This window comes from Leptodactylus fuscus, chromosome 4 (genome assembly GCF_031893055.1).
Source record: "Leptodactylus fuscus isolate aLepFus1 chromosome 4, aLepFus1.hap2, whole genome shotgun sequence".
In the NCBI taxonomy this organism is placed as follows: domain Eukaryota; kingdom Metazoa; phylum Chordata; class Amphibia; order Anura; family Leptodactylidae; genus Leptodactylus; species Leptodactylus fuscus.
Window position 1 is genome coordinate 145296117 of NC_134268.1, and position 25523 is coordinate 145321639.

General features: G+C 40.2%; 1 protein-coding gene across 1 annotated transcript in view; it reads right to left on the reverse strand.

Moving 5' to 3' along the window:
* The window catches only part of DPY19L1 (dpy-19 like C-mannosyltransferase 1), a 139051-nt gene that overhangs the window by 61978 nt on the left and 51550 nt on the right, over nucleotides 1-25523 (reverse strand). The window contains exons 10-11 of the mRNA XM_075271215.1: nucleotides 16787-16886; nucleotides 8193-8270 (exon numbers count right to left, since the gene is read on the reverse strand). Coding sequence (XP_075127316.1) covers nucleotides 8193-8270; nucleotides 16787-16886 — 178 coding nt within the window. The remainder of the gene's footprint in view (nucleotides 1-8192; nucleotides 8271-16786; nucleotides 16887-25523) is intronic.

Sequence of the window (25523 nt, forward strand, 5' to 3'; positions counted from 1 at the left end):
ATGTCTATGTGGTTTTTGGCCACCCAGGGGCTGCATATTGGACTCTATTCTGAACTAACCTACCTAAGAATCTGTTCCTGCTGATGTGCCAAACAGTGCCTTCAGGTCCCCAAAATTGCTGCCCTTCCCCAGAAGAATGAGCTCAGTCATGTCCTGTTCTACCCCTGCCTCCAAACACTCTAGCGTATGATTTCTCTTTGGTATTTCTTAGGTACTATACAGCATTAGTGTTTATGGAAGTATTAGTTGAGCACTGTATTGGATAGGTCAGCACAGCAAAATAGGGCTTTGTTTGGAGCCTTTGTCAAAAGTTATGAAACGGCCCCTTAGTGCCCCCACACTCAGTACCCCCACAGTATAATTTATTAGCCCAATACACAGTATAATGTCCCATATTGGCCCCTCCAACACAGTACAATGTCTCATAGTAACCCCCACAGTATAAAGTTCCATAGTGGCCCTTGCACACAATATAATGCCCTATAGTGGCCCGTTGACACAGTAGAACATTCCATATACTCCATGCAGTTTAGTGTTCCATAGAGGCCAAATACAGTATAATGTCCCATACTGGCTCCTTCATACAGTATAAAGCCCACACAGTATAATTTTTCACTGTAGCCCTCAACACAGTACAATATTGCACATTAGTATATCCACTCTTGTATAATTTCCCAGCGTGGCCTCCTAGACTTATGAAATGAAAATTCCAAATACAGAGGATGACTAAGACAGTTCTCATTACAAATTTTCCAACAATTCCCAGCTTGGTTAAACCAAAATTATTATTATTATTTGGATTCACCAACCACAAACTACTATAACACTCTGGGTTCTCTTCAGAGGGGAGTGAAAATAAAAAAAAACGTGCTACTCACCTGGGCTTCAGCATCTTGACATCACATGGGCCACTCCAGCGTCATGATGCAGCGTGACCATGACATAATTCAGAAGGCCCCAAAAGGTCTTGCAGGGAGGCAAGGGAAAGTGAATAACACCGTTTGCTATTGACTATTGCCGCATCCATAATAACCTGAGCAAAACTGTAACATTATTTTGCTTGTTGGACATCAAAATAAAAACAACATTATAAAAGGTGAAAAGTACTATGTTCTCCAAAATAGCATCAATAAAAATATCAGGCCCTCCCAATATATATATATATATATATATATATATATATATATATATATATATATATATTCCCTCCAATGAAATCACAGGTAATAAATTACTCCCACATCTGAGGTGTTTGCAAACTCAATCTCCCTGTGAGCAGCAAACACAGAAAGTGAGAGCAGGGAGATGTATCATAGGAAAAATTGTTGTTTTATTTTCACAGATTCACTGCATGTAAATAACAGTGATACAAGGGGTCTCAAGTAAAATAAAGCCAAGAAAATGGTGCACAAGGGAACAGTGAGTATCTAGCACTGCTGTGGATGTATCTGCAGATAATATTTGGAAGCTGGATAACCCCTCTAATGAGTCAGCTCAAGTCTATTGCTGCTTATGGTTATGACTAGGCTGTACAAGCATATCACTAAATGCAGTTAATAGAGCAAACGAGAGGCTTCGGCAAGATGGCGGCTGCTTTTAATAAAAAAAATGTAATACTTCCCTTTTAATGTTTCATAGATTCCTGAAACATGTTACATTTGTAGTGTAACATCTAACAATACTATGGTTCAATGCAATGAAAATAAATCACAGACAAAAATGGGATATTTGAGCCAGAAAAATACAAATGGTGATTCAAACCATGTCAATCTGCATGAAACAAAGAATTCAATATATCTTACGAAAAATAAATCACATCATCAATATGTGCTCATATAACATCGATCTGACACTAACAACATCAAGACTGTTCTCTTTTTCCTATTATCAGAGTGAACATCACTTTTGTTGTCAATTGATTTTGCTGTTTATTTCATAAAAGTACATATCAGCAAATTCTGAAAGGTTCTAAAATAACAGGAAAACATTTTTAAGGTTGGTCATAGATATTAGATAAAATTGATATAAAATTGATAAATCTATCTTAAAAAGGAGTTTGCCAGTAGGAAAATCATAAAGTAATCCCAGTACCTTGTAGTTCTCCTTACAGAATTTCCAAATATGCCTTATTATACATCATTGCAGCTCTATTTTCGAGAAAAATTGCTGTTCTATTCCATGCAAATTAGGCGAAACAGGCTTATGGGGCGTTTCGGATCTTAACCTGGGCTTCGTTCTGTGCTGCAGCTTACCTCTTTCTAGATGCTGCCCAGTTTTTCAGGGGAAGAGCTGGACCAGAGAATGGTGGGTTAAGTTGGGTGGCAGTTATTGTGCTTTGAAATTTTCAAATCTTTTGAGGCGTGAAACAGAAAAAACATCAGTTCAGCTCTTAATTAATTTTGCCACAACAATGTTCACCGCATGGGAATTTTTTTTTTTATAAGTTTGTAGATGGGCCTTTTTTTTGGACATACAGATACCCAATGTATATGTGTTTAAAGGGGTTTTCCCAACTCGCCTGTTCACCAACTTACAGGCTGTGTGCTCTGTTCACTTCCTGTTTTTTTTCGGTAAATTGGTGGGCGGGGTTTCACTTGCCGTCTCACAGGCAAAGCCAGCTCTGCTTAGCTCTCTTCATAGCAGTACATGTTTGCAGTCAGTAATGAGGGATGGTTGTAAATAAATTAGCACAGTATCACTTGAAGATGCACAATATGAAGCTGATGTAGCAGTGCTGGATTTGTTAGGTGATGAGAATCCCAAACTTACATGCTACAGGACCAAGAGTCAGCTTGCAATAAACTCAGTTTTAGGTCTGTGTTTACATACAGCAGTAACAGACTCCCTGTCTCAGCCCTTATCAGCAAAATTCAATTAGCCGACTGATAACTGGAAGAGGGAGATAAACAGCTCAGAGCACTCAGCTCTCCCTCCCTCCTGAGAGCGAGTAGATACGTTACTTGTCCTGGGTGGAGAGATAAGATCATCCCCAGGTCCGTGGTTATGGAAACACAGTGTTAACAATGAAGTGAATAATCTCAGACAGCAGCCAAATAAACTAGTTTTGCTGAAGCAATGTATTTAGGAAAAGTCTTAAATCCACATAAGCTAGCAGTATAGATAGGATCCTTGAGATGGGACAACCCCTTTAACTTTTTTAATGCACTTCTATATGTGTTCTAGGAAAATTAGAATTTTTCATTTTTATTTTACTTTTATTTTTAGACCCCATGGGGCCTGGCCTGATTGTTAATGCAATGCATTGCGATGCTAATGCATCGTAATGCACTGTAAATTACCAGCAGTTCTATTACAGGCTGCATAAAGCAACCTGCAATAGAACCATATGCTAAACAAGACTAGGAGCCTTTAATATGCTACCGGTTGTCAATGGATCGCCAGCCTTGGATAAAAAGCTGACCGAGGCGCCAGGGGCCTTAATGCCTGTGATCAACACGGGCACTGATCGCGAGTATTAGTGTTGGGTCTCTGCTGTATAATACAGTAGGTGACAGCCATATTTAAAAACCCAACATCCGCTATACTATTACAGTCCATGTCAGGAAAGGGTTATAGGATTAAAAGGAGCTAATTTCTGAGTTTCAAGCAAAAACCATTTCAAAACAGAGGAACTTATTCATGTTCAATTCAAAACATACATAGGCCCTATTCATGCAAACATGAAAAACAGCCATGCAATAACCATTTTCAATACAATAACTATGCTGATACAAAGTCTATGGAGCTATTCCTATGTCCTATTTTTCCCCATTGTCATAGATCCCTAAATGTACTCATGTCCATGAAGTATCCGTGAAAATGCATGTCCCAAGAATGAAACTCAGATATGAAAAAAGGCCGCAGTGGAAAGGGGTTATCTAGATTAGATGTATTCCTTCTTGGGATAAAAATTTCAGTATTTATGGCTATAACCATAGGATATGCCTTAAAGAAGACCTTTCATGTCTTCCATGATTAGCATTGTTACATACAAAGTAGATGAGGTTGGATGAAGACATCAGTCCATCAAGTCCAACCTATAACCCTACAATCCCCTACAGTGTTAATCCAGGGAAGGCAAAAAAACCCATGAGGCTCATGCCAATTGCCCCATTCAGGGGAAAAAATTCCTTCCCAACTCCAATCTGGCAGTCAGTATAAAAACCCTGGATCAACGTGTCTTTCAAATCTAGAGTCCATAACCCGTAATATTGTTCTCTTCAAGAACTTCTGCTAGAAACAAGAAAAAAAAGGGGGAAAATTGGGAATGACACTCACAATCAATAGCTACACATAAGAATGATCAATATCAAAATTTATTAAAACATGATAAGAGATCATTACACAAACAAATATATAAATAGATGAAACAGACAATAGAAACAAGTGTCAGACAAACAACAGAGACCAGTATATATATAGTAAAAAAACAGATCAATTAAGTAGCTGACTGACAAAGTGCTTACTGAGTAAGTATTATACAGCACAAAGATCTATGTCACACAAAACAATATATACAACAAATGGGGATAGAGAAGAATAATAAGTAGAGATGAGTGAACACTGTTCGGATCAGCCGATCCGAACAGCACGCACCCATAGAAATGAATAGAAGCACCTGTGACGCTGGCCGGCCACCAGCAAAGTCAGCATCACAGGTGCTTCCATTCATTTCTATGGGTGCGTGCTGTTCGGATCGGCTGATCCGAACAGTGTACACTCATCTGTAATAATAAGCAAACTGCTAAAAGAGTACACATGAACGCTGGTAACTCTGTACTAAACACACACAATATATATATATATATATATATATATATATATATATATATATACATACACACACACACACTCACCGGCCACTTTATTAGGTACACCATACTAGTAACGGGTTGGACCCCCTTTTGCCTTCAGAACTGCCTCAATTCTTCGTGGCATAGATTCAACAAGGTGCTGGAAGCATTCCTCAGAGATTTTGGTCCATATTGACATGATGGCATCACACAGTTGCCGCAGATTTGTCGGCTGCACATCCATGATGCGAATCTCCCGTTCTACCACATCCCAAAGATGCTCTATTGGATTGAGATCTGGTGACTGTGGAGGCCATTGGAGTACAGTGAACTCATTGTCATGTTCAAGAAACCAGTCTGAGATGATTCCAGCTTTATGACATGGCGCATTATCCTGCTGAAAGTAGCCATCAGATGTTGGGTACATTGTGGTCATAAAGGGATGGACATGGTCAGCAACAATACTCAGGTAGGCTTTGGCGTTGCAACGATGCTCAATTGGTACCAAGGGGCCCAAAGAGTGCCAAGAAAATATTCCCCACACCATGACACCACCACCACCAGCCTGAACCGTTGATACAAGGCAGGATGGATCCATGCTTTCATGTTGTTGACGCCAAATTCTGACCCTACCATCCGAATGTCGCAGCAGAAATCGAGACTCATCAGACCAGGCAACGTTTTTCCAATCTTCAATTGTCCAATTTCGATGAGCTTGTGCAAATTGTAGCCTCAGTTTCCTGTTCTTAGCTGAAAGGAGTGGCACCCGGTGTGGTCTTCTGCTGCTGTAGCCCATCTGCCTCAAAGTTCGACGTACTGTGTGTTCAGAGATGCTCTTCTGGCTACCTTGGTTGTAATGGGTGGCTATTTGAGTCACTGTTGCCTTTCTATCAGCTCGAACCAGTCTGGCCATTCTCCTCTGACCTCTGGCATCAACAACGCATTTCCGCCCACAGAACTGCCGCTCACTGGATGTTTTTTCTTTTTCGGACCATTCTCTGTAAACCCTAGAGATGGTTGTGCGTGAAAATCCCAGTAGATCAGCAGTTTCTGAAATACTCAGACCAGCCCTTCTGGCACCAACAACCATGCCATTGTTCAAAGGCACTCAAATCACCTTTCTTCCCCATACTGATGCTCGGTTTGAACTGCAGGAGATTGTCTTGACCATGTCTACATGCCTAAATGCACTGAGTTGCCGCCATGTGATTGGCTGATTAGAAATTAAGTGTTAACGAGCAGTTGGACATATATATATTGTAAGGGGTTCACCATGACACCATGCAGACAGGTAGTACGATAAACAAGTCCAGTGTTTTATTTGGGTTTTCGGCATAAAACACTGTGCCAGCAAAGTAACAAAACAACAAAGAAAACCTAAGCCTTGTCCGGCTCTACCTAAACAGCAGGTTATCTCTCTGACCTAGAGCAGGTTGAGTCACCATATAAGCAGGTCCAAATCCACACAATACCTGTTTGTCTCAGGAGTGTTTTGCTCACACTCTCCATGTGTGTATCAGGCCCATAACTGAGCTTCCTTCCCCAGTAAAATAGCCCTAAGGAAGCTCACCTGTGAATGCCCCGGACTCAGGGCAAAACCCGTGGTGGAGCAAGGGTGTGGACTGGAAGGTTCCCACTACCAACCTGCCCTCCAGTCCAGAAAAGCCAGCCCATAATAAGGAACAAGAGCGCTAGCAGACTATGCTCTGCTACAACATGATTACCCTGGCTTTCCTTTATCTCGCCTGGCTGAGGAAACCAGGCGAGATATACACTCCGTCCACCACCTTACCGTACACTTTACCACAATATATATATCCTAAAAAATGGAACAACCATTCACAAAAATAATGATGGAGATAAACCTACCCATTGGTATATGTAATGCAGTACGTTGTCTATCTGCTGACACCACTTGAGTTGTGTTTTGGTACTATGCCTTTGTCCGCTAGAAAACGGACATCGCAGAGTTGGGAATGACTCCACCATCCCCCAACCTGACAGTACAAGGCTATGAAAGAGTCGGGTGGGGGGATTTCTCACAGCACAGCAATGACACTAAACTAAGCCCTGTCCTTCTGACAGTCAAGGGATATCGGTGCCAAAACTAATAGTAGCATAGTAGCATACTAGCTTTCTAGCAGTATATAATACTGCCGTTCTCAGAGAACATGAAACGTCCTCTTTAACCCCTTAACGCTAAATCACGTACCTGTACGTCAGGGAATGTGGTTAGTTCCCGCATTCCCACGTACCTGTACGTGATTGAGATCGCACGGGTTCAGAAGCAGAGCCAGTGCGATCTCCACGGGAGGCCGGCTGTATCTGACAGCCAGGCTTCCCCTGTAGCAGCAGAGACGGTGATTGCACCGACCCCCCCCCCCCCCCTGTTTAACCCTTAAGGTGCCATGATCCATAGTGATCATGGCACCCTAGGGGTTTGGCAGGCCATAAAGCATGCTGCCGGCTGCATAAGGAGTCTGTGTGAGCTGTAATTTACAGCTACACGCTGCTCCTTAATCCCTCCCCCCATCGGAGCGAGCTCCGATGGGGGGAGGGTTAACCCCTTGGATGCTGGGACGAGAGAAAGCTAGTCTATGCATCTGCATAGCTAGCTTCCTCTATAGACTGCAATACACGTGTATTGCAAGTCTATAGTTAGTATAGAACCAGCGATCCTGGTGTAAAACAAACAAAAAAAAACCAAACAGTTACATTTCTTGTAAATCTGGAAAATCGCTGTTACACTTGTAAGCCTTGTAACGTCCAAAATAAATTAAAATACAATCAAAAGATGATGCCGATATAAAGCAGAGATATGGAAGATAATATTTATTACTATATTTGGGTGGTATAACTATCTGCATGAAAAGCAGAGAATTTCACATTTTGAAAATTGCATTTTTTTTCCAAATTTCCATCAAATTTCCTATTTTTTTAATAAATAAATACAAAAATATTGATTAGTGTTTACCACTAACATGAAGTATAATGTGTTACGAGAAAACAGTCTCAAAATCACTTGTGTAAGTTAAAGCGTCTCAAAGTTATTGCCATTTAAAGTGACATGTCAATTTTGAAAAAATAGGCCTGGTCCTTAACATACTTTTGGGCTGTGTCCTTAAGGGGTTAAATATCTGTTAGATTCTCTTAAGATACGGGAGTTACAGAAATAGCTGAAGCTGCCTGCCAGACATTATGTCATTTCAGAAACCAACTACAATAATTTCTTATATATTTATTTTTTATTTTACAACCGCAGCATACATTCCTAGTATCGAATTGTCAATTCTGATGCCACGTTACTTTATTTCCATAACAAACCATTTCATGAATAAAAAAATAAGCAGTGTAAATTGTAATGCAGAAAAAAAAAACCCCATCTACAATAATACTTACCATGTGAGTGTACAGTATGTTCAGAAATTTATCGGAATTAAGGAATCCAATCAGATATATAGCAAAAAGGGCGGCTATCTATAAAAAAACAAAACAAAAGTTTAGTAATACAACACATATATATTTCATCAATAATACATCAACAGTAGATTTAAATCTTCACATAAAGATATTAGTTTGACTAGAAATGTTACATTTAGCATCATGGTATTATGACTGGTGAGTGAAATTCCATTTCACTTGCAGTATATATATGGACAATATACAGTACATAAATGACACTAAGGCTGGATTTACATCTTGCAAGGAGGACTTTTCTCAAAGTCGGCTTCAGTAAGTTTGTCAACCCACAAAAATCCATCATGGAGTATAAATGCATGTAAACTTCTAAAATGTTTTTTTTTTTTTTTTTTTTTTTTAGAGAAGGGAGAAAGAAAAAAGAAGAAAGAAAGAAAGAAAGAAAGAAAGAAAGAAAGAAAGAAAGAAAGAAAGAAAGAAAGAAAGAAAGAAAGAAAGAAAGAAAGAAAGAAAGAAAGAAAGAAAGAAAGAAAGAAAGAAAGAAATGCTTTTTGATTTTTTGGCAACATTTGGGACATTAAAAGAATTTTGTAATATACTTTATTAAAAGATTTTGGAACTTTCCTGCGAAATCCTGCACTGAAATCTACTTTGACCCTTCTCTATTCCTTTACGTGTTCCTCTCCTTACTGCAGTATGGGTATACAGGCCCTAATAATACATGGAAGCTGAGGCTGGAGGGGTCATTTCAAACGGTTATCACTCAGCTACTAAAAGTGTCAGGTGCCAATATCAAAATTCTTCCTGTGTTGTAAAAGACAGTAGGGATTGGGATATTTATATGCAGCTGCTCCCAATCCAGACTTTGTTTTTAACTGATATCATCTCTGGAAATAAGAAGGCTAGATCTGAAACTCTGGTGTCATATTAAAGATAAACCTATCTTTCATAGGACACCACAGCAATGTTCAAGTTTTTGGTCAAGATATCTGTTTGAAATGACACCCATCCACTCATTTTCCCTGCTTTATACACACAAGCTCATACATTGTACGCACAGTGTATATGGGATTGTGTGTGTAATGAAGAGAAGATGAGAGAAAGGGGCTGTCACTTCAGACAGATATCTCTCGGGAATTATAAAATACAGAAACTATGACATATCTGATACGGTACCACTTATATTATTTCCAGAGGTATCACTAGTTGAAAATATTGCTGGGATTGAGATATTTATATGCAGCTGTATATAAATATCCCAATCCCAAATGTATTTTCAGCCAGTGATATCTCTGGAAATAGTACAGGTAAAATCTCTTTCATACAACACTGGAACAAAATCTTGGTTTTATAATGTCCAAGAAATAACAGTTTGAAATGACCCTCCCCCGCACTCATTTTCCCTGCTTTACACACACATGCCCATACACTGTACACAGTGAGAAGCAGGGTACAAATCTCAATAGGAAACTACTAAAAGAATAAAGAAAAGATTTTTACAAAAAGCCAAAATTTATTAATAAAATAGGTTACAAAATCTATTAAAGACACAAATGTTACCAGAAAATCAAAAGTTATGTAAATCATAAAAAAAGTTTAGTTATGCTTAAAAAGCTTAGAACTTGACTTTTCAACAGCAGAAAGCTTAGTGATAGGCACCATAAGAAAAGCCATTACTTGAATTTTTGGGGTCAGTTTAGGGTGGAAAAAAAAAAACACCTGACATGTTTCCTTTATTCTGTCTATTTGCTGCCATCACTAGAATAAGTTTAGAAAATATACATTTAGTATTAAATTCAGCTGTAAGAAAAAAAAAATCTATACTCAGCTACTCCTAGTGGTGGCCAATTGTTATTTTACTGGATGGCTGTGTGAAGTAAAGCAGGGAAAAGTCTAGTTTGAAATGCACCCTCTCTCCTTCATTGGACCCGCAAGGTGGAGGATTATCCAGGGAGAGGAGGATCTCAACACGCCTCTTCGACACACGAATGAATCTTTCATGGACACCGTGAATCCTCCTCTTCCAGGGGAATCAGGACTTTAGAGATTTGGTGGCTTGAGTTCTACTCAGTTTGTCCCGCTTTCATGTAGTGGTTGCTGGGGATGCTTGCTTCCCCCTCACCCTTTTTTTTTCTCTCTCCGTCACCCCATATCTCTCTTCTTCCCCCTTCTCTTACATTTTCTTTTCCTTTTCATCAGCTATGCCAATATGGTGTGTTGGTTCTACTCAAATGCTTTATTACACTGCATTGCTACTGTTCTCATTTGTTTGAGATGTTTATAGGTCCTTGTTGTTCGGGGCATGTTTTTGTTTTTTTCATCTATTTGTCTTATTAGATACAAAGAGAAAAGAGAAAAGTTTATGTTTAGTTGATGCTTGGGAGTCCACAGAGGGCCCTCCAGAATTACAGAGTTAATTGTACACGACACAAAACAACATGAAGTGTCAGACAGTATAAATGGAAAACATTCTGTATGAATAAATTGGTAAGACGAATAGACTGGATAAGGAGAGATCGACACTCTTCAAAAGTGAGCTTGATTGCCAATGACGTTCTGTTCCTGAATAGTTTTTGTCAGTTGAGGAGAAGAGCTTGGACAAAAAGCCACAGGTGACTAACTTCCCTTTGGCATTCTTCTGGGATAAACAGGCTCTGATGCCTATGAATGAAGCACCCACTTTTGAGGAAGAATTGTTTAGACTAGGGGTCAAAGATGAAGTAGTCAGTATGACATGCAATAATTGTAAGGACCCTGACATGAATGTCATAACACAAACCATAACGGCAACCAATTAACTGCTTGATTAAATTTCCATTTTACTGGGATCTTTGATCCTTCTTTGCAAAGATGATCCTTATCTGTTGGATAGGACTTTTGGCTGAATGCAGGACGCAGAATGGTCTAAAGCAAGACATCTTTGTTGGGGTAGAGGATGTCTCTTACGCAGCCTTTTCTTTTAGTTGATCAAAGCCATACAAATTTGTCAAACTTTCTTTAAATGAACAATAGAATAGTATGGCATAGAACAGAGTACTTTATTGAACCCTCCTACTTTTGTGCATTCAGATAACATCAGAGTGGGGCCTGTGCTGAATGTACCGTATTTTTCGGACTCACTGGACTATAAGACGAGATTTTAGAGGAGGAAAATAGGGAAAAAAAATTTTGAAGCAAAAAATGGTAAAATATTTAATATATGGGAGTTGTAGTTTTGCAACAGCTGCAAGGCCACATTGACAGGTGACCCTGCAGCTGTACGGGAACGCATAGTGTTTTTTTTTTTGCGGGGCCAGAAGTACTTTTTAGTTATACCATTTTGGGGACTATATATTGCTTAGATCACCTTGTATTGAAAAAAAACCCGGTGGTTTATGATATATGATTTTCTACTTATATATATATATACATCGCTGCGCTCCTCTGCCCTGCATGAAGCCAGCGGCAGGGGGGACGGAGGAGCGGAATAGCATAGCCGCTGCTGGCTTCATGCAGGGCAGAGGAGCGCAGCGATGTCTCAGGCCCCGGCACCTGCATCTATCCCTTGCCGACATCCGCCTCTCTATTACGGCGGGTGCCAGGCGCCACATTCAGACTATAAGACACACCCTTCTTTTCCCAAAAAATTTTGGGGAAAAAAAGTGCGTCTTATAGTCCGAAAAATATGGTTACCTGAGGTGCTGACTCCAGCACAGGTGCCAGGGTTTCTAACCCCTGGTTTATATGTACCAGGGAGGTATAGAATGGAGGCAGAGGTAAAGGCTCTTTTCAGTTCCCTCAGGGACCAGCAGGCTGAGGCCAGTTCTGAATCACGATATGCCTGTCGTGGTCCATCTACGAACCTTGACCCAAGATGATATTCTATAAGAATGTAAAGAAATGCGCTTTTCCAGCTAAGTATAGAACTTGTTCTCCCGTGAAGACTGCAAGGTTGCTATTAAGTGAGTTGGTCTAAGTATTGGTAACCTCTGACCTAGTGGGCAGAGAATCACTGCTGCAAATCACCACAGATCAGGCAACCGAATAGTCAGGTACAAGAAGATGGTCAGGGCAGGTGGCAAAGATGCATAAGTCAGAAACAAGCTACAGGTACATAGTCAGGAACACTCTACAGCAGGTCTAGCATGCTAAGAACCTTATAGCTAAGGTGCCAAGTAGAGAGCAGAGCACACTTATATAGGGTAGTCCCATAAGGAATTGCTTGGGACACGATTACTGGTGCACGCTGACGCTTTAGGAGACTGTGAGCAGACCCTATAGGCTCCACTAATAGAAGAAGATGCCAGATAAGACATAATATAAAGGTAATAGACACACAGTGATAGACATCTATAAAACATGGGAAGAATATGCAAATCTGTCTCCCAAGATGTAAACAGGGAGACAGTGCCTCTGTTATGCTGCCCTCTATATCAAGCACCCTGAACATCATGCCCGACTTCCCAGAAGCCTTCACTGCATGATGCGAGGTTATAACCAAATCAATTTTTCAGCTACGGACGGCACCGTTTCTGTCTCTTTGGACTTCATCAGCGCAGCATAGGGAGAACTGATTTGGTTGAAGTGAGAAGCTGAGAGACCAGAGAGAGACCAGTGTATTGCCGTCTATGGGAGATTCTATACATTACTATCGCGGAGGGTCATAGACCAGCCGCGATAGTAATATATATCTATGACAAGCCTCGGAGCCTTCATTAGGCTCCCGGCTGTCATCGGAACAGGTCGGCTCCTGCGGCCTCGCGGTGCAGGAGCCGGCCTGCATCACTAAAGGTATGGGGCCGGTGGGGGGGGGGCTAACTGACTGCCGGGACCTGTGGAGGAGGAGTGGGTTTGCAGCATGGCCGCGCTACTGTCACCGCTGGTTTTCTTCAGTGGCAGTAGCGCGGCAATCTGTAGGCCCCGGCAGCTAAGACAGTCCCCGGCATCTGCTGTAATAGACCGGCGGATGCCGGGGAGTGTCTTAGCTGCCGGGGCCTGCAGTATTGTCACACTCCTGCCGCTGAAGAAAACCAGCGGTGACCGTAGCGCGGCAATCTGCAGGCCCCGGCAGCTAAGACACTCCCCGGCATCCGCCGGTCTATTACAGCAGATGCCGGGGACTGTCTTAGCTGCCGGGGCCTACAGATTGCCGCGCTACTGCCGCTGAAGAAAACCAGCGGTGACAGTAGCGCGGCCATGCTGCAAACCCACATTCAGACTATAAGACGCACCCTCATTTTCCTCCGAAATTTTGGGGAAAAAAGTGCGTCTTATAGTCCGAAAAATACGGTAATATGGAGATTATATGGAGACAAATATAAAATAGAAACAGATATATAATAGATAATGGAGATACATGCAATATACACAGTGTTGCTTTGGACTTTACTTTGTTTATAAAATAGATAAATATACAGGCATAAATAGCAACAAGTAGATAATAAAGGTAGATAAACATGTATAAGGCAGAGATAGTAACTGGCCTACTGTAAATTTCAGGTCCAACGTACTCCAGTTTTTCTGGAAGAAGTTATTGTAGATTAGAGATGAGCGAATATATTCGATCGACTACCTCCATGGCATAGCTCCCGGCGCCAGGGAAGGTGTGAGGGGCAGTAAAAATGTGAAACCCTGGAAGTGTTTTTGCAATGGAAGCTATTCAATCAAGTATACCGTATATACTCGAGTATAAGCCGAATTTTTCAGCCCAGTTTTTGTGCTGAAAAAGCCCCCCTCGGCTTATACTCGAGTCAGCAAAAAAAAAAAAAAAAAAAAAAAATTTTTTTTTTTTTTTTTGGGGGGGAGGGTGAGGGGGGTTTATGACCAGCCACAATATCAATGTATAGAATCTCCCATAAAATAGTGCAAAAATTTTTTTTTTTTTTTAAATAAAAGTTCTTAATCCCTCCTTTCCCTAGAATACATACAAAAGTAGAAAATGACTGTGAAACACATACACATTAGGTATCCCTGTGTCTGACAGTGCCCTGTCTACTGAATATAGGGGATCTGCAGTGCTCCTGTTCCATCAGGAAGGGGTTAATAGGGGCACTGCAGATATTCAGCCAGGCTGAATTCCAAGTGGGGGGAAAAAAAACAGTCCTCAAGCTCAGGGAAGGTGCAGACAGACAACCAAAACACCCCCTCCCCTTTCCCAGCATCTACTGCACCCAAAAACTACGACCATTTTAATTTTTGAAAATTTCCAGTAGCTGTTGCATTTCCCCCCTAGGCTTATACTCGAGTCAATAAGTTTTCCCAGTTTTTTGTGGTAAAATTAGGGGGGTCGGCTTATATTCGGGTCGGCTTATACTCGAGTATATACGGTATTCGCTCATCTCTATTGTAGATCTTTCGGGCCATGGCATCCCTGCCTCACTGCTGCACTCAAAAAAGGAGTCTGGAGCGAAGGATTGGAAAATAAGTAAGGTGGCATGTTTTTGCTGCAAAATGGGCTTGTGCCAAAAAAATATGCTGTTTTTAAGTCAGAAAACATTTGTACTTTGTTTAAAAAATTTGGGCCAATGTCACTACTTAACTGTCTGTCAGCTGAATGTTCAATGTTATGCATAATGAACTGATAAGTAGTTCTGCAGAGATTTTCTTTGTTTTAAGTAGATCTTTTTAGACTTGTTGTCCTTAATCAGTGTCAGGCTGGGGTGCCTTGGGCCCACTATACAGTAAAATGCATTTCTTACATGCCTCCCATTCACAAATTCCAAAAATTGCATGGACTCACGTTTTTCAGTATTAGCCTGCTAACTAGCCCTCACCTTGGACTGTTTCTGTTTTGTGGCCCTTTCCCTAACCTGCTGACTTGCTCTTGCTTTAGACTAAGGCCCTCTTAGTTCTGTTAGCAAGATTAGTTATGGGGGCCCCGAACTGACCATAAAGAGATGGGACCATGAGGTAGGATAGTGATTAACCCCTTCCCGACGATGGCATTTTTTGATTTTCGTTTTTCGTTTTTGACTCCCCTCCTTCTAAACCCCATAACTTTTTTATTTCTCCGCTCCCAGAGCCATATGAGGTCTTAATTTTTGCGGGACAAATTTTTCTTCATGATGCCACCATTAATTATTCTATATAATGTACTGGGAAGTAGGAAAAAAATTCAGAATGGCGTGGATTTGAAGAAAAAATGCATTTCTGCGACTTTCTTACGGGCTTTGGTTTTACGGCGTTCACTATGCAGCCAAAATGACATGTCCCCTATATTCTGTGTTTCGGTACGGTTCCAGGGATACCAAATTTATATGGTTTTCTTTTCATTTTGACCCCTAAAAAAAATTCCCAAACCGTGTTAAAAAATATTTTTTCTAAAAGTCGCCATATTCCGACGGCCGTAACTTTTTTATACGTAAGTGTACGGGGATGCATAGGGCGTCTTTTTTTGCGGGGCTGGGTGTACTTTTTAGTTCTACCATTTTCGGGAAATGTTATTGCTTTGATCACTTTTTATTCAAATTTTTATCAGAATCAAAACAGTGAAAAAACGGCGGTTTGGCACTTTCGACTATTTTTCCCGCTACGGCGTTTACCGAACAGGAAAAATATTTTTATAGATTTGTAGAGCGGGCGATTTCGGATGCGGGGATACCTAACATGTATATGTTTCACAGTTTTTAACTACTTTTATATGTGTTCTAGGGAAAGGGGGGTGATTTGAACTTTTAATTCTTTTTATATTTTTTTATATATTTTTTTAACTTTTTTTTTTTAATTTTTTTTTGCATTTATTAGACCCCCTAGGGGTGTTGAATCCCAGGGGGTCTGATCACTAATGCAATGCATTACAATGCTAATGCATTGCAATGCATTACAAAAAATCATCCTCTCTCAAAAGAAAGGATTTGCAGACAAGCCTGGGAGCCTGTACAAGGCTCCCGGCTGTCATGGCAACGGGACGTCAGCCCTGGAGCATGCTCCAGGAGCCGGCGATCCCGGCCAAAATGGCGGCGCCCATGCGCCCTTTGACCGCGGCGCCGGAGGGGTTAATACCTCCGATCGGTCCGGGGACCGATTGGAGGCATTAGAGCCGGTTGTCTACTGCTTAAGGCAGTAGACACCCGGCGGCTATGGCGGACTCCCGGCTCCCGGGCGGTCGCCATAATTACAGACCCGACATGCGCCGTACTATTACGGCGCATGTTGGGAAGGGGTTAACCTGCATCTGTGCCTAGATGTCATCTCAGCCACCCAATTCATCCATACATGTTAATAGGATAATTTGTTAAATATTCTACCCAATATTACAGTAAGTGTAGTGTGCCATTCGTTACGCTTGCAGGCCCCTGTGGGCCAGTCAAATACTTCACCTTAATATCAATTAATTAAAAGGGTTGCCAAAGAAAGCAACTTAACACCTACCTACAGGATAATTGATAAGGGTCTTTTTGGTGATGTCCTACTGCTAGTACCCCAACCCATCATAAGAATGATGTGATGGACCAAAAATATAACTGTGCTACACTTATATAAAGAAATCTACTCATGTATTGCCTATCTTTCTAGACTAAAAAAATACAAATCAAATCAAATCCTTAGGATATTTAGCTGCAGACTGGATCATTTAGAAAGTATTTTGGAAAGCTTACCTGTGTTAGAAGAACAAACTGGGCAAATTGCCAAGGAAGCATAAAACAAATATTAGAAGCACAAAGAGCAACCAGGCTTCTTTTACCAGGAACTGGTGTCCTTTAAAGAAAAAAAAAAAAAAGATAAATAATGGTAAAACCTCTGCATTTTAAATAAAAGAATCCTTTTAAAGGAGTTATCAGGCCCTAAATACATACTTCATACTAAAGACCTATTCACAGGATAAGTTATCAGTATCTGGTCTGTGGAGGTCTAACACCCGGAACTTGCACAGATCAGCTCCTCCTGCAACCGCCAGGAGCTGGAAGTTACTGCAGTGAAGTGAGAGTAAAAGCAGTTTGCTCCTATTCTAGGATTGGAGCTACAGTTCTCCAACGTCACAGCTGTAGATAGGTCATCAGTATGAATCATGCATCTGGTGCCCGAAAACCCCTTTAATCATATGCCGAATACCTCAATCAAAAGAAGAACTTACATTGAAAAGATTTCAGCAACTAGCTAAAAAATTTCCATTGTGTAGCCCATACTAAACACTAAAATACTGCAAACATTATAAAGTGCTGTTCACTTACTCTTATAGTGTACTTACTTACTCAAAAAATATAATAAATTACTGCTGAATTTTTATTTATTTTATTTTTTTTTTTTTACAAAGGATGACAAATAATTTTCATTAGTAGTAAAGACATCTATGAAAGATCATTATTAAAGTGATGCTTTGAATTGATTACTGAAATACTAGAAATACTGAGAAAAGATCCCACTAGAATTCAATTAGTTGATTGCAGGTGTGTTTATTCACAAGAAGGGTACATATTGCTTGGTGCAGAATATCAAAACGTTTTCGGCCCAATCTGGCCTTCATCAGACTCATGACAATTTTATGAATAGTAGAAAACACGAGGATGTCTACAAAGACAGTGGTGAATCCTCCTAAATGTATGGAGATGGCATATAAAGTTGTTGGTAGATAGTGTTTGTCTGCATGAACCGTATGTATTCACTGTCTCTTAGGTTGTAGTTGGCAGTCTCTGGGGTCCCTTGGGCAATATCTCATGGGCAGTGAGGTAATGCTCCAAACAAGGGCTTAAACATGGGCAGCAGCGCGCCCTACCACACCACCAATGTGAGAGGTGTGGTAATGTTAGAATAGTGCCCCCTAAGGTTCCATTAAGTAGCCTTTACAGTGTCTACATCAGTAAGGTAGGTGCTAAGGATATACATGCTCAGTCTTTCTTTTCCCTCTGCTCCAATGCATACAGAAGGATACCTGTGTGTTGAGCCAGCTGTTTCTGAAGATACAGTATCTTCTCTGCATGTCAGGGGATAAGCTGAAGAAGTGACCATCTTCAGCCCCTCACAAGCAGAGAAAACACTGGTTGAGGAAGTCACAAAAAAGACTGATTGGAGAGCTGGAGAATCAGTGATGGAAAGCAGAGAAAGAAGAGAGGAGTTTATTCTTTTCTAACATTATAAGCAATTTTTATTAGAAGTTGAATAACCTCTTCAGGCTCCTTTAAAGGGGCTCTATCATTGGGAAAAGTCATTTTTAACTAAACACATCCTTGTTTAGCCTTTAGAAAGTCTATTCCACACCTACCTTTTGTATGTAAATCACCTCAGTGGTTTTTGAATGAGCCCGTTTTTATTCATATGCTAATTAGCCTCTCGACCTACCCTGGAAGTTTTATCGTGTCTATTCTTTCCTATGTATGTGTACAGCACAGGCTGCTGCAGATGACTTCCTGCTTCCTTGTTTGCACACGCAGATAAAAGAGAATAACAGAGAGGAAGCAGCTGGGAACTTCCTGTGCTGGCTGGAAGCTAATTAGCATATGAATAAAAATGAGCTCATTCAAAAACCACTGAGGCAATTTACATACAAAAGGTAGGTGTGAAATAGCATTTCTAAAGGCTATGCATGTATGTGCTTATTTAAAAATTACTTTTCCCAATGATAGAACCCCTTTATGCTCTCTACAAATTTGGAAAAGAGAATATATTTTTTTAGATGATTAATATTAACGAGGCAGACAAAATATGTCATATAAATAAACTTTCAGAAATATATGAAAGTTCTGCAAGTACATGAAATGCATAGCATGCTTCAAATACCAGTGAATCTTATTTTCTACTTATACAGTACATCTGTGTGTTCATCCATTCCAAGGCATTAATCTGCAGCTTAATGTAGGTCTGTAGGACTACTGTCCGGAATGACTATTATTCAGTGCTGATTCAGCATCAGCATCAGTATTATAGAATACAGTACAGATGTAATGACCAGAGCAAAAGTCTTATTTTCTCCATCACACAAATATTAAAGAATACAAATAAGAACTCAGAGAAAAAGAGAACTGTGCTCCTAGTGACACTATTGGAAGGTATCCCCCTATAGATTAATACCTGGTTATACCTGGCATAACGTGGGAATAATAGCCAAGTCAGTATAACTCTTCCAGGAGGAAGATAATCTCCTATGCAGATAGCTGTATAAAAGGGTTTTTGCTCTCATCAAGTGCAAGTATGGTATTGGCTGGCTGTGAGAGAGGTCTAGACGTGTGTCAGAAGAGGCAATGTCTCTCAATAGAGAGAGACTGCTACAAGGAATTCTGGATAAGGAATACAAATATGACCTCACTGGGGAAATAGAAAAATTTGTTTCTAGCACAACCTATTAGAAGGTATCTCCCTATAGATTAATACCCTACACTGCATTGATGAGATGACACCTTTTCTAGGGCCATCATCTTGACAGTGTTACAGGGCTCTGAGAACTACAAATGACTCTGCGGGCAAAGCCATGTCCCGTTTCTTCCTCCTTCCCCTTTGATGAGGACAGCTTCTTTTCCTACAACTAGAACACTTCTTGCTCTATGAAGTAACCTGGTTTGCGACGGAGCACTACAGGGTTTCAAGCCTGAATTTTCAAAGCCCAAGAATATCCACAAGCTCATCAGAGCAAAGGATTTGATGATTTTTGGTCCAGGGCTTCATGCAAACCAGCGTGTCCTCAAACAAGCTGACCAACGGGCACAAGGATATTTCATGGGGGACTGCCTCTGAGGTTATTCATGCATGCCCACAACTTGCAACACACAGTACTGCCCCAGATTTTCCTTCCCAGAGAAAACATCTCTGCAACTCTTCTGGTGGTGCCCTTTTGCACAGGGCCCATAGGATGTCCTGGAGCATGAACTCGAGGTCTCAATTCCCAGGAACATCCTTTCGTACTACTCAGTACTATACACACTATTTCCTTAGATACGTTATGTTGAGACACTCCAGGAGGTCTGGCCCCTTTTGAACTGTTTTTGGGATGCTGCATAGTTTGCCAAGAATCAACCTTTTATTAAGAGTGTGTGTCTCCCATCCAAGACTGCCACAACCATCAAAGAGACTATTCCATCTTTGACAGCCTAGATATCAAATCTCCTCATGTGCCGTCTCTCAATAAAGCTTTGGGCCTGTGTTTTCCCCCTCCCTCCCCTATCAGCTGTCTATATGCTTCGTTGAGTGTATGTACGGTAAATAATGCTTGAAAGTTGAAGGATGTTCGTGTAGTATGCGGTGTGAATTATATTGTACTGTACATCATGCTGTCATGTTATAGAAGACGACTATCGTTTACTGTGTCTCAGTCTACATTGCATCATAGTACACTGTACGCTTGTAGACAGATTTTTTTTACTGAAAATGCATTTATTAACAAAAAGAAAAATAGCTGTCTGCGGATGGGAACCTCTTTCTTCTGGAAGAATTATAATGGCTTGGCTATTATTTCCAAGGTTATGCCCTTAGGTTTTGGTTATTTTTGAAAACCATGTATTAATCTAAAGGGAGCTACCTTCCAATAGGTGGCGCTAGGAGTAAATTCCTCTTTTTAACCAATGAGGTCCTATTAGGCCATGTTCAAAATAAAAAGAAGTCCCTGTACCAGTCTCTCCCTAATGAGAGACATTATCCCTTCCGACCCAGTATTACATAGGATATCCATTACATTCTGGATATAACTTTGTAATACAGATCCCACTGGAGATGAAGTTGTTTTCAAGGATTGTTTATTATAAACTGTGGTACAAGTGCATATGTAGAGCTTTATTCAGTAACATTTCGGCCCGTTACAGGCCTTCCTCAGACTACAAATAGATAAATACAAGTGAGAAAAAAAAAAGGAACACGCAGATTCTCCAAGTACAAAATATACGTGTATTCTAATATTGAGTGTACAAATCCATATAAGACCATATAAATATTATGTATAAAGCATAAAATATAAATAGTCACACATGCAAATCAAAATCGCAAAGTATCGTCATTCGCGCACAGGTACAATAATAAGAGAAATTTCTAGTCAACGGTATGCGTCTAATTCAAATATGTGTAGTAAAATTCAGATTATGTAATACATGACCAAGACATAGTACTTTCTATTGATATTCCTATCCATTATAGATCCATGACGGGTGGAAAAGGAAAAAAAGGTGCGTTGGGCTCAGTTGTTGAACTGAAGTAAAGCAGACCATAATAAATAATGACCAAGACAAAAAGCCCACGTTGTCTACGTATAGATGAAGATGCAGAATAAAACTCTACATATGCACTTGTACCACAGTTTATAATAAACCCTTGCAAATGACTTCATCTCTAGTGGGCTCTGTATTACACTGTCTATAAGGCTTGGGAACCCATCCCACTGTCTCCCTGCTGGTGCAGTTCACACCTTTCTGGATATAACTGATACATTGTCGTATGTTTAAAGCAGGGCTTAAAGGAGAATTTCCATCCACAGAATCCTACTATTATAAGTGTGAAAGTTTGGATGTTTGTGTGTTTGGATGTTTGTTAGTCAATCACGCAAAAACTGCTAAACAGATTTGAATGAAATTTGGCACATAGATAGTTTGTAACCTCGATTAAAACATAGGCATAGGCTTTATCCCGGTAAATAACATGGCTTCACGACTGTTATGAATTTATGTTCGCATTCTGCTCTTGCAGCAGCTTATCTCAGGTTCTGATAAAGCCAGGTCTGTTATCTCTCTATGTAAACACTCACCTAACCCTCAGTGGATTGTATACATACATTTGCATATTATCTGATCAGCTCCAAGCAACTTGCTGACACACTGGATGGGAAAACACCTTTAATCCAAATTGGCAGTTTGCTACTTTTAAACATGCCTGGAAAAAGAAAATCTAATTTGTTGCAAAATTCTAAAACAACGAGAGCTATGAAGTCAACAGATTTCCCCTCAAGCGGAGCTGAGTAGGGGGATCATCGGTGCCAACAACACATTCATTACACGGTGTCCCAGCAAGCTGCTGAGATTCTGGAACAATCTCGGGCAAAGTGTGAGGAATGAGTTCAGCGGCAGGCCAGCTTGACAGTTGCCGAAACACCAGAGCAGACAAACCATCGACGGCAGCAATTTGCTGAATATAGGCGGATCATCGACACCAACAACACGCAGGCAGAGACACACACACAAACAACATACAAAATAAACAAATGCAAAACTGGGCAATTCTTAAAGGGCCACTACACAAACAAAAAAATGAAATATACCCTTGCGAAGCCAGGTCCTCCCGCTAGTATACTATAAATTGGAGCCAAAAGTATGAGGGGAAAAGGTGTCAAAGTGACCATCATTTCATTTCAATTTAGTTCATTTCTAGCCACTGCATTCGCTATACACTTCAATGGAGAAGCGGTTGTGACATCAATACACACATTAGGAAAGAAAAAAGTAACTTCTGGCTTGCAAAGGCAGAAAAACTGCTAATAAGTGGCTGGGTGCTGTTACTGAGCTGCGCCTAGCCACCACACAGGGTATGGAGCTGTGCCCAACTCTGTACATTGTATAGTATGGGTAAATATTTCTTCTCATGACGGAGCTTTATTCTCCTCAAGGAAATCACCCGCGGTAACCAAAACTGTCCACCACAGAGTGGACGGAGCTGTGTGTTTATTGCTCTGTACACTGTGCTAGTACCAGTGACCATGGCTCCCGATATCCCCCATACTCCACTAATCCTGAAAAACGTTTTTAATAAACCTAAAAACTTTAACGGAAGCTATTGCTACCACTACATTACAAAGCAAATAAACTAAACATATATGTTATCTATGTCACTTTTGTAGAAAAATGTCTTGTACAAATGAGACCTGGTTACTCGGGACGAGCCTCATCGTTCTTGCTGCTCAAGTAGGATGAGTGATGTCATGCAGTGGAAAGATAAATTCCCAGTGCATAGGTTGGCACAGGCAGAATATAGTAGGGGTCTGAACGGCAAGAGCAGTGCTCAGAGAGCTGAAGGCCCGCCTCCACTGCACCAATCTTCAAAGTCGTTTTTCTTCACAGTCTTAAAAAAAGTGAAATACTTAACAATAAGGTATGGTGTTTATCACTGTTATGTGCTCTGAAACACAGTGGTGACAATTAAATATGCTTGGGGGAGGTCGTAGACTTCCTTTAAATAAACCTTACAACCCTTTCAAGTGAACTTACAGTACGTTATAACTATATTTTATTTGGACTAGTATCAACGCAGAAGCTACCATTTCGATCGTGAAAATGGTCAAACTAATGACTCTGCCCTATAGCTAAATCCTTCTGAAATGTCTGTAACTGTACGGAGCGCATAATCTGCTGTATATACTGCTGTGTCTGTGGATTCCCCAAGGACTAATTAAGTGTGATGATGAAGCCAAATAACTCCAAACATAACATCTGCAGGTAAACATACAGGAAACTTCAAACAAGTTATACTAACTTATAAAACTCAACAAATAGCAGAAAACATTTTCAGTCTGGTTCATTCATGCCCTAGATTTTCTTAAGTGTGAAAATAGATTTTTTAAGATTAAAATTAGCTCTTGTGCAGTCATGCTAAAAGTAGCGCAGAAGATGTCTACTTCTGCATTTCTGCTAATAATCCCACATTCAGCAGACTTTACATGGCAATCACCAACAATTACTAATGTGATAATGTAAAGTAACACTTAAATATCAGCAAAGTAAAAGTTAGAAAAACTAAGCAAATATTTGAGTGCTGTGGCTGCAATATTGCTTTTTTCATACTAGACTCTACTTTCCAACTATAAGAGTGATGTAAAAAAAAAAGAAAGGTTAATAATATTCAGGTCACACAAATGAAGTCCCGGGATTCCTTTAGCAGTAAATGGAGCTCTGGTGACGAAATAGTATTGATGCCTTACAAAGAGGATTTGGGGGACTTTTAGTCTCCTATCCTCCTGATCACTGGGGTGCCAGCAGTCAGAAGCCCAATGATGTGACACTTAACTCTTATCCTTAATAAAGTGATTAAGCAAAATTAAAAGGGTATTCCTAGACCCCAAATCCCAGTTCCTATTCCCTTAGAGGATAAACAAACAAGTTTCCAATATAAATTACTGAAAATGTACCATTCTAGCGACGCAAAAATCTGTCCTGCCGCTTACGTTACGTTATATATACTAGGCCAATATACTTTCCAAGCTCAGTAAACAACTCTGACCTTATCAACAATGGGCAAACCTTCTAATGTTACCACTCTGTCTTTGTGCAGCCAATCCATGCAAAGCAGATCTATGACTGAAGAAAGCCTGCCCATATCTTGTGATGGTGTGGCATCCAGGACCATTTACTGAGCTGCAAAGGCTTATAGGAACTGGTACACATAACATAAACAGAAGTTACTGGAACAAATTCATGTATTACTGAAATGGTACATTCTTGGTAATATAATTATACTGCTAACTTGCTTTGCTCATCTGGTATGGGAATCTAAATAAGGGTTTTGGGTTTCGGAATATCCCTTTAACCTAAAACAGGAGAATCCCTTTAACGCCAACCTCATGTGTTTCGCTCCAGCCAAACAAAAGCCACCAAAAGTACACTTGAGGCAAACAGAAAACAATCCCCTTCTTGAGGTGCCTCAGAAAAATACCTGCAGACAGGAAATAAACTATACCGTTAGAGGTCGCACATTTTTATAGGAAGAGTAAAAATAATCTTTTTATTTTTAAGGAGAATTTTGCTATGTAGGCATAATAATCCAAAAGGTCACTACTTAACTAAGCAGAGAAATCATTACTATAACCGTCTTCCATGTATAAATGTCAAATTTAGGCTTTCAGTTACTGTGCAGTAAAAATAGATATTTTTCTTATATTCTTTGGATTGGTGCAATCACAGCGATATCAAATTTATAGGTTGTAATACATTCATAAAAATCCAAAAAATGCGAAAAAATTATTTTAGTTGCCATAGTCTGATATCTGCAACTTTGTAATTTTTCTGTGTATGGCAGTGTCTAAAAGAATCTTTTGCAGCACAAGCTGTAATGTATATATAGCCGACTGCACATGTCCGTTCGACCATTTTCCTGTGGCTTCTTACATGAGCGTCTTTAAGGCCACAGAAAAATGGCCGAACTGATATGCACAGTTGGCTCTGCCGGCTAATGACTTGGCGGAGGAACAAGACAGAGGTGTCACTGGAGAGTCTTTGGGTAGCATAGGGGACGATCCCTGTTCTTTCTGAAGACTCATTTACATAAGGAAGAAATAAGAAATTTTTCAGGAACAGCAGCGTGAATCAGAATAACAAAGGTAGGAGAAGAATAGACTTTGTAAAGGCTATTCCGACGAGGTCTTTGTAAATGATAGAATTCCTTTAATAAAGTAAATAAAGTTTGCTTAACTATGAAAATAAATTTAGTTATGCCTTA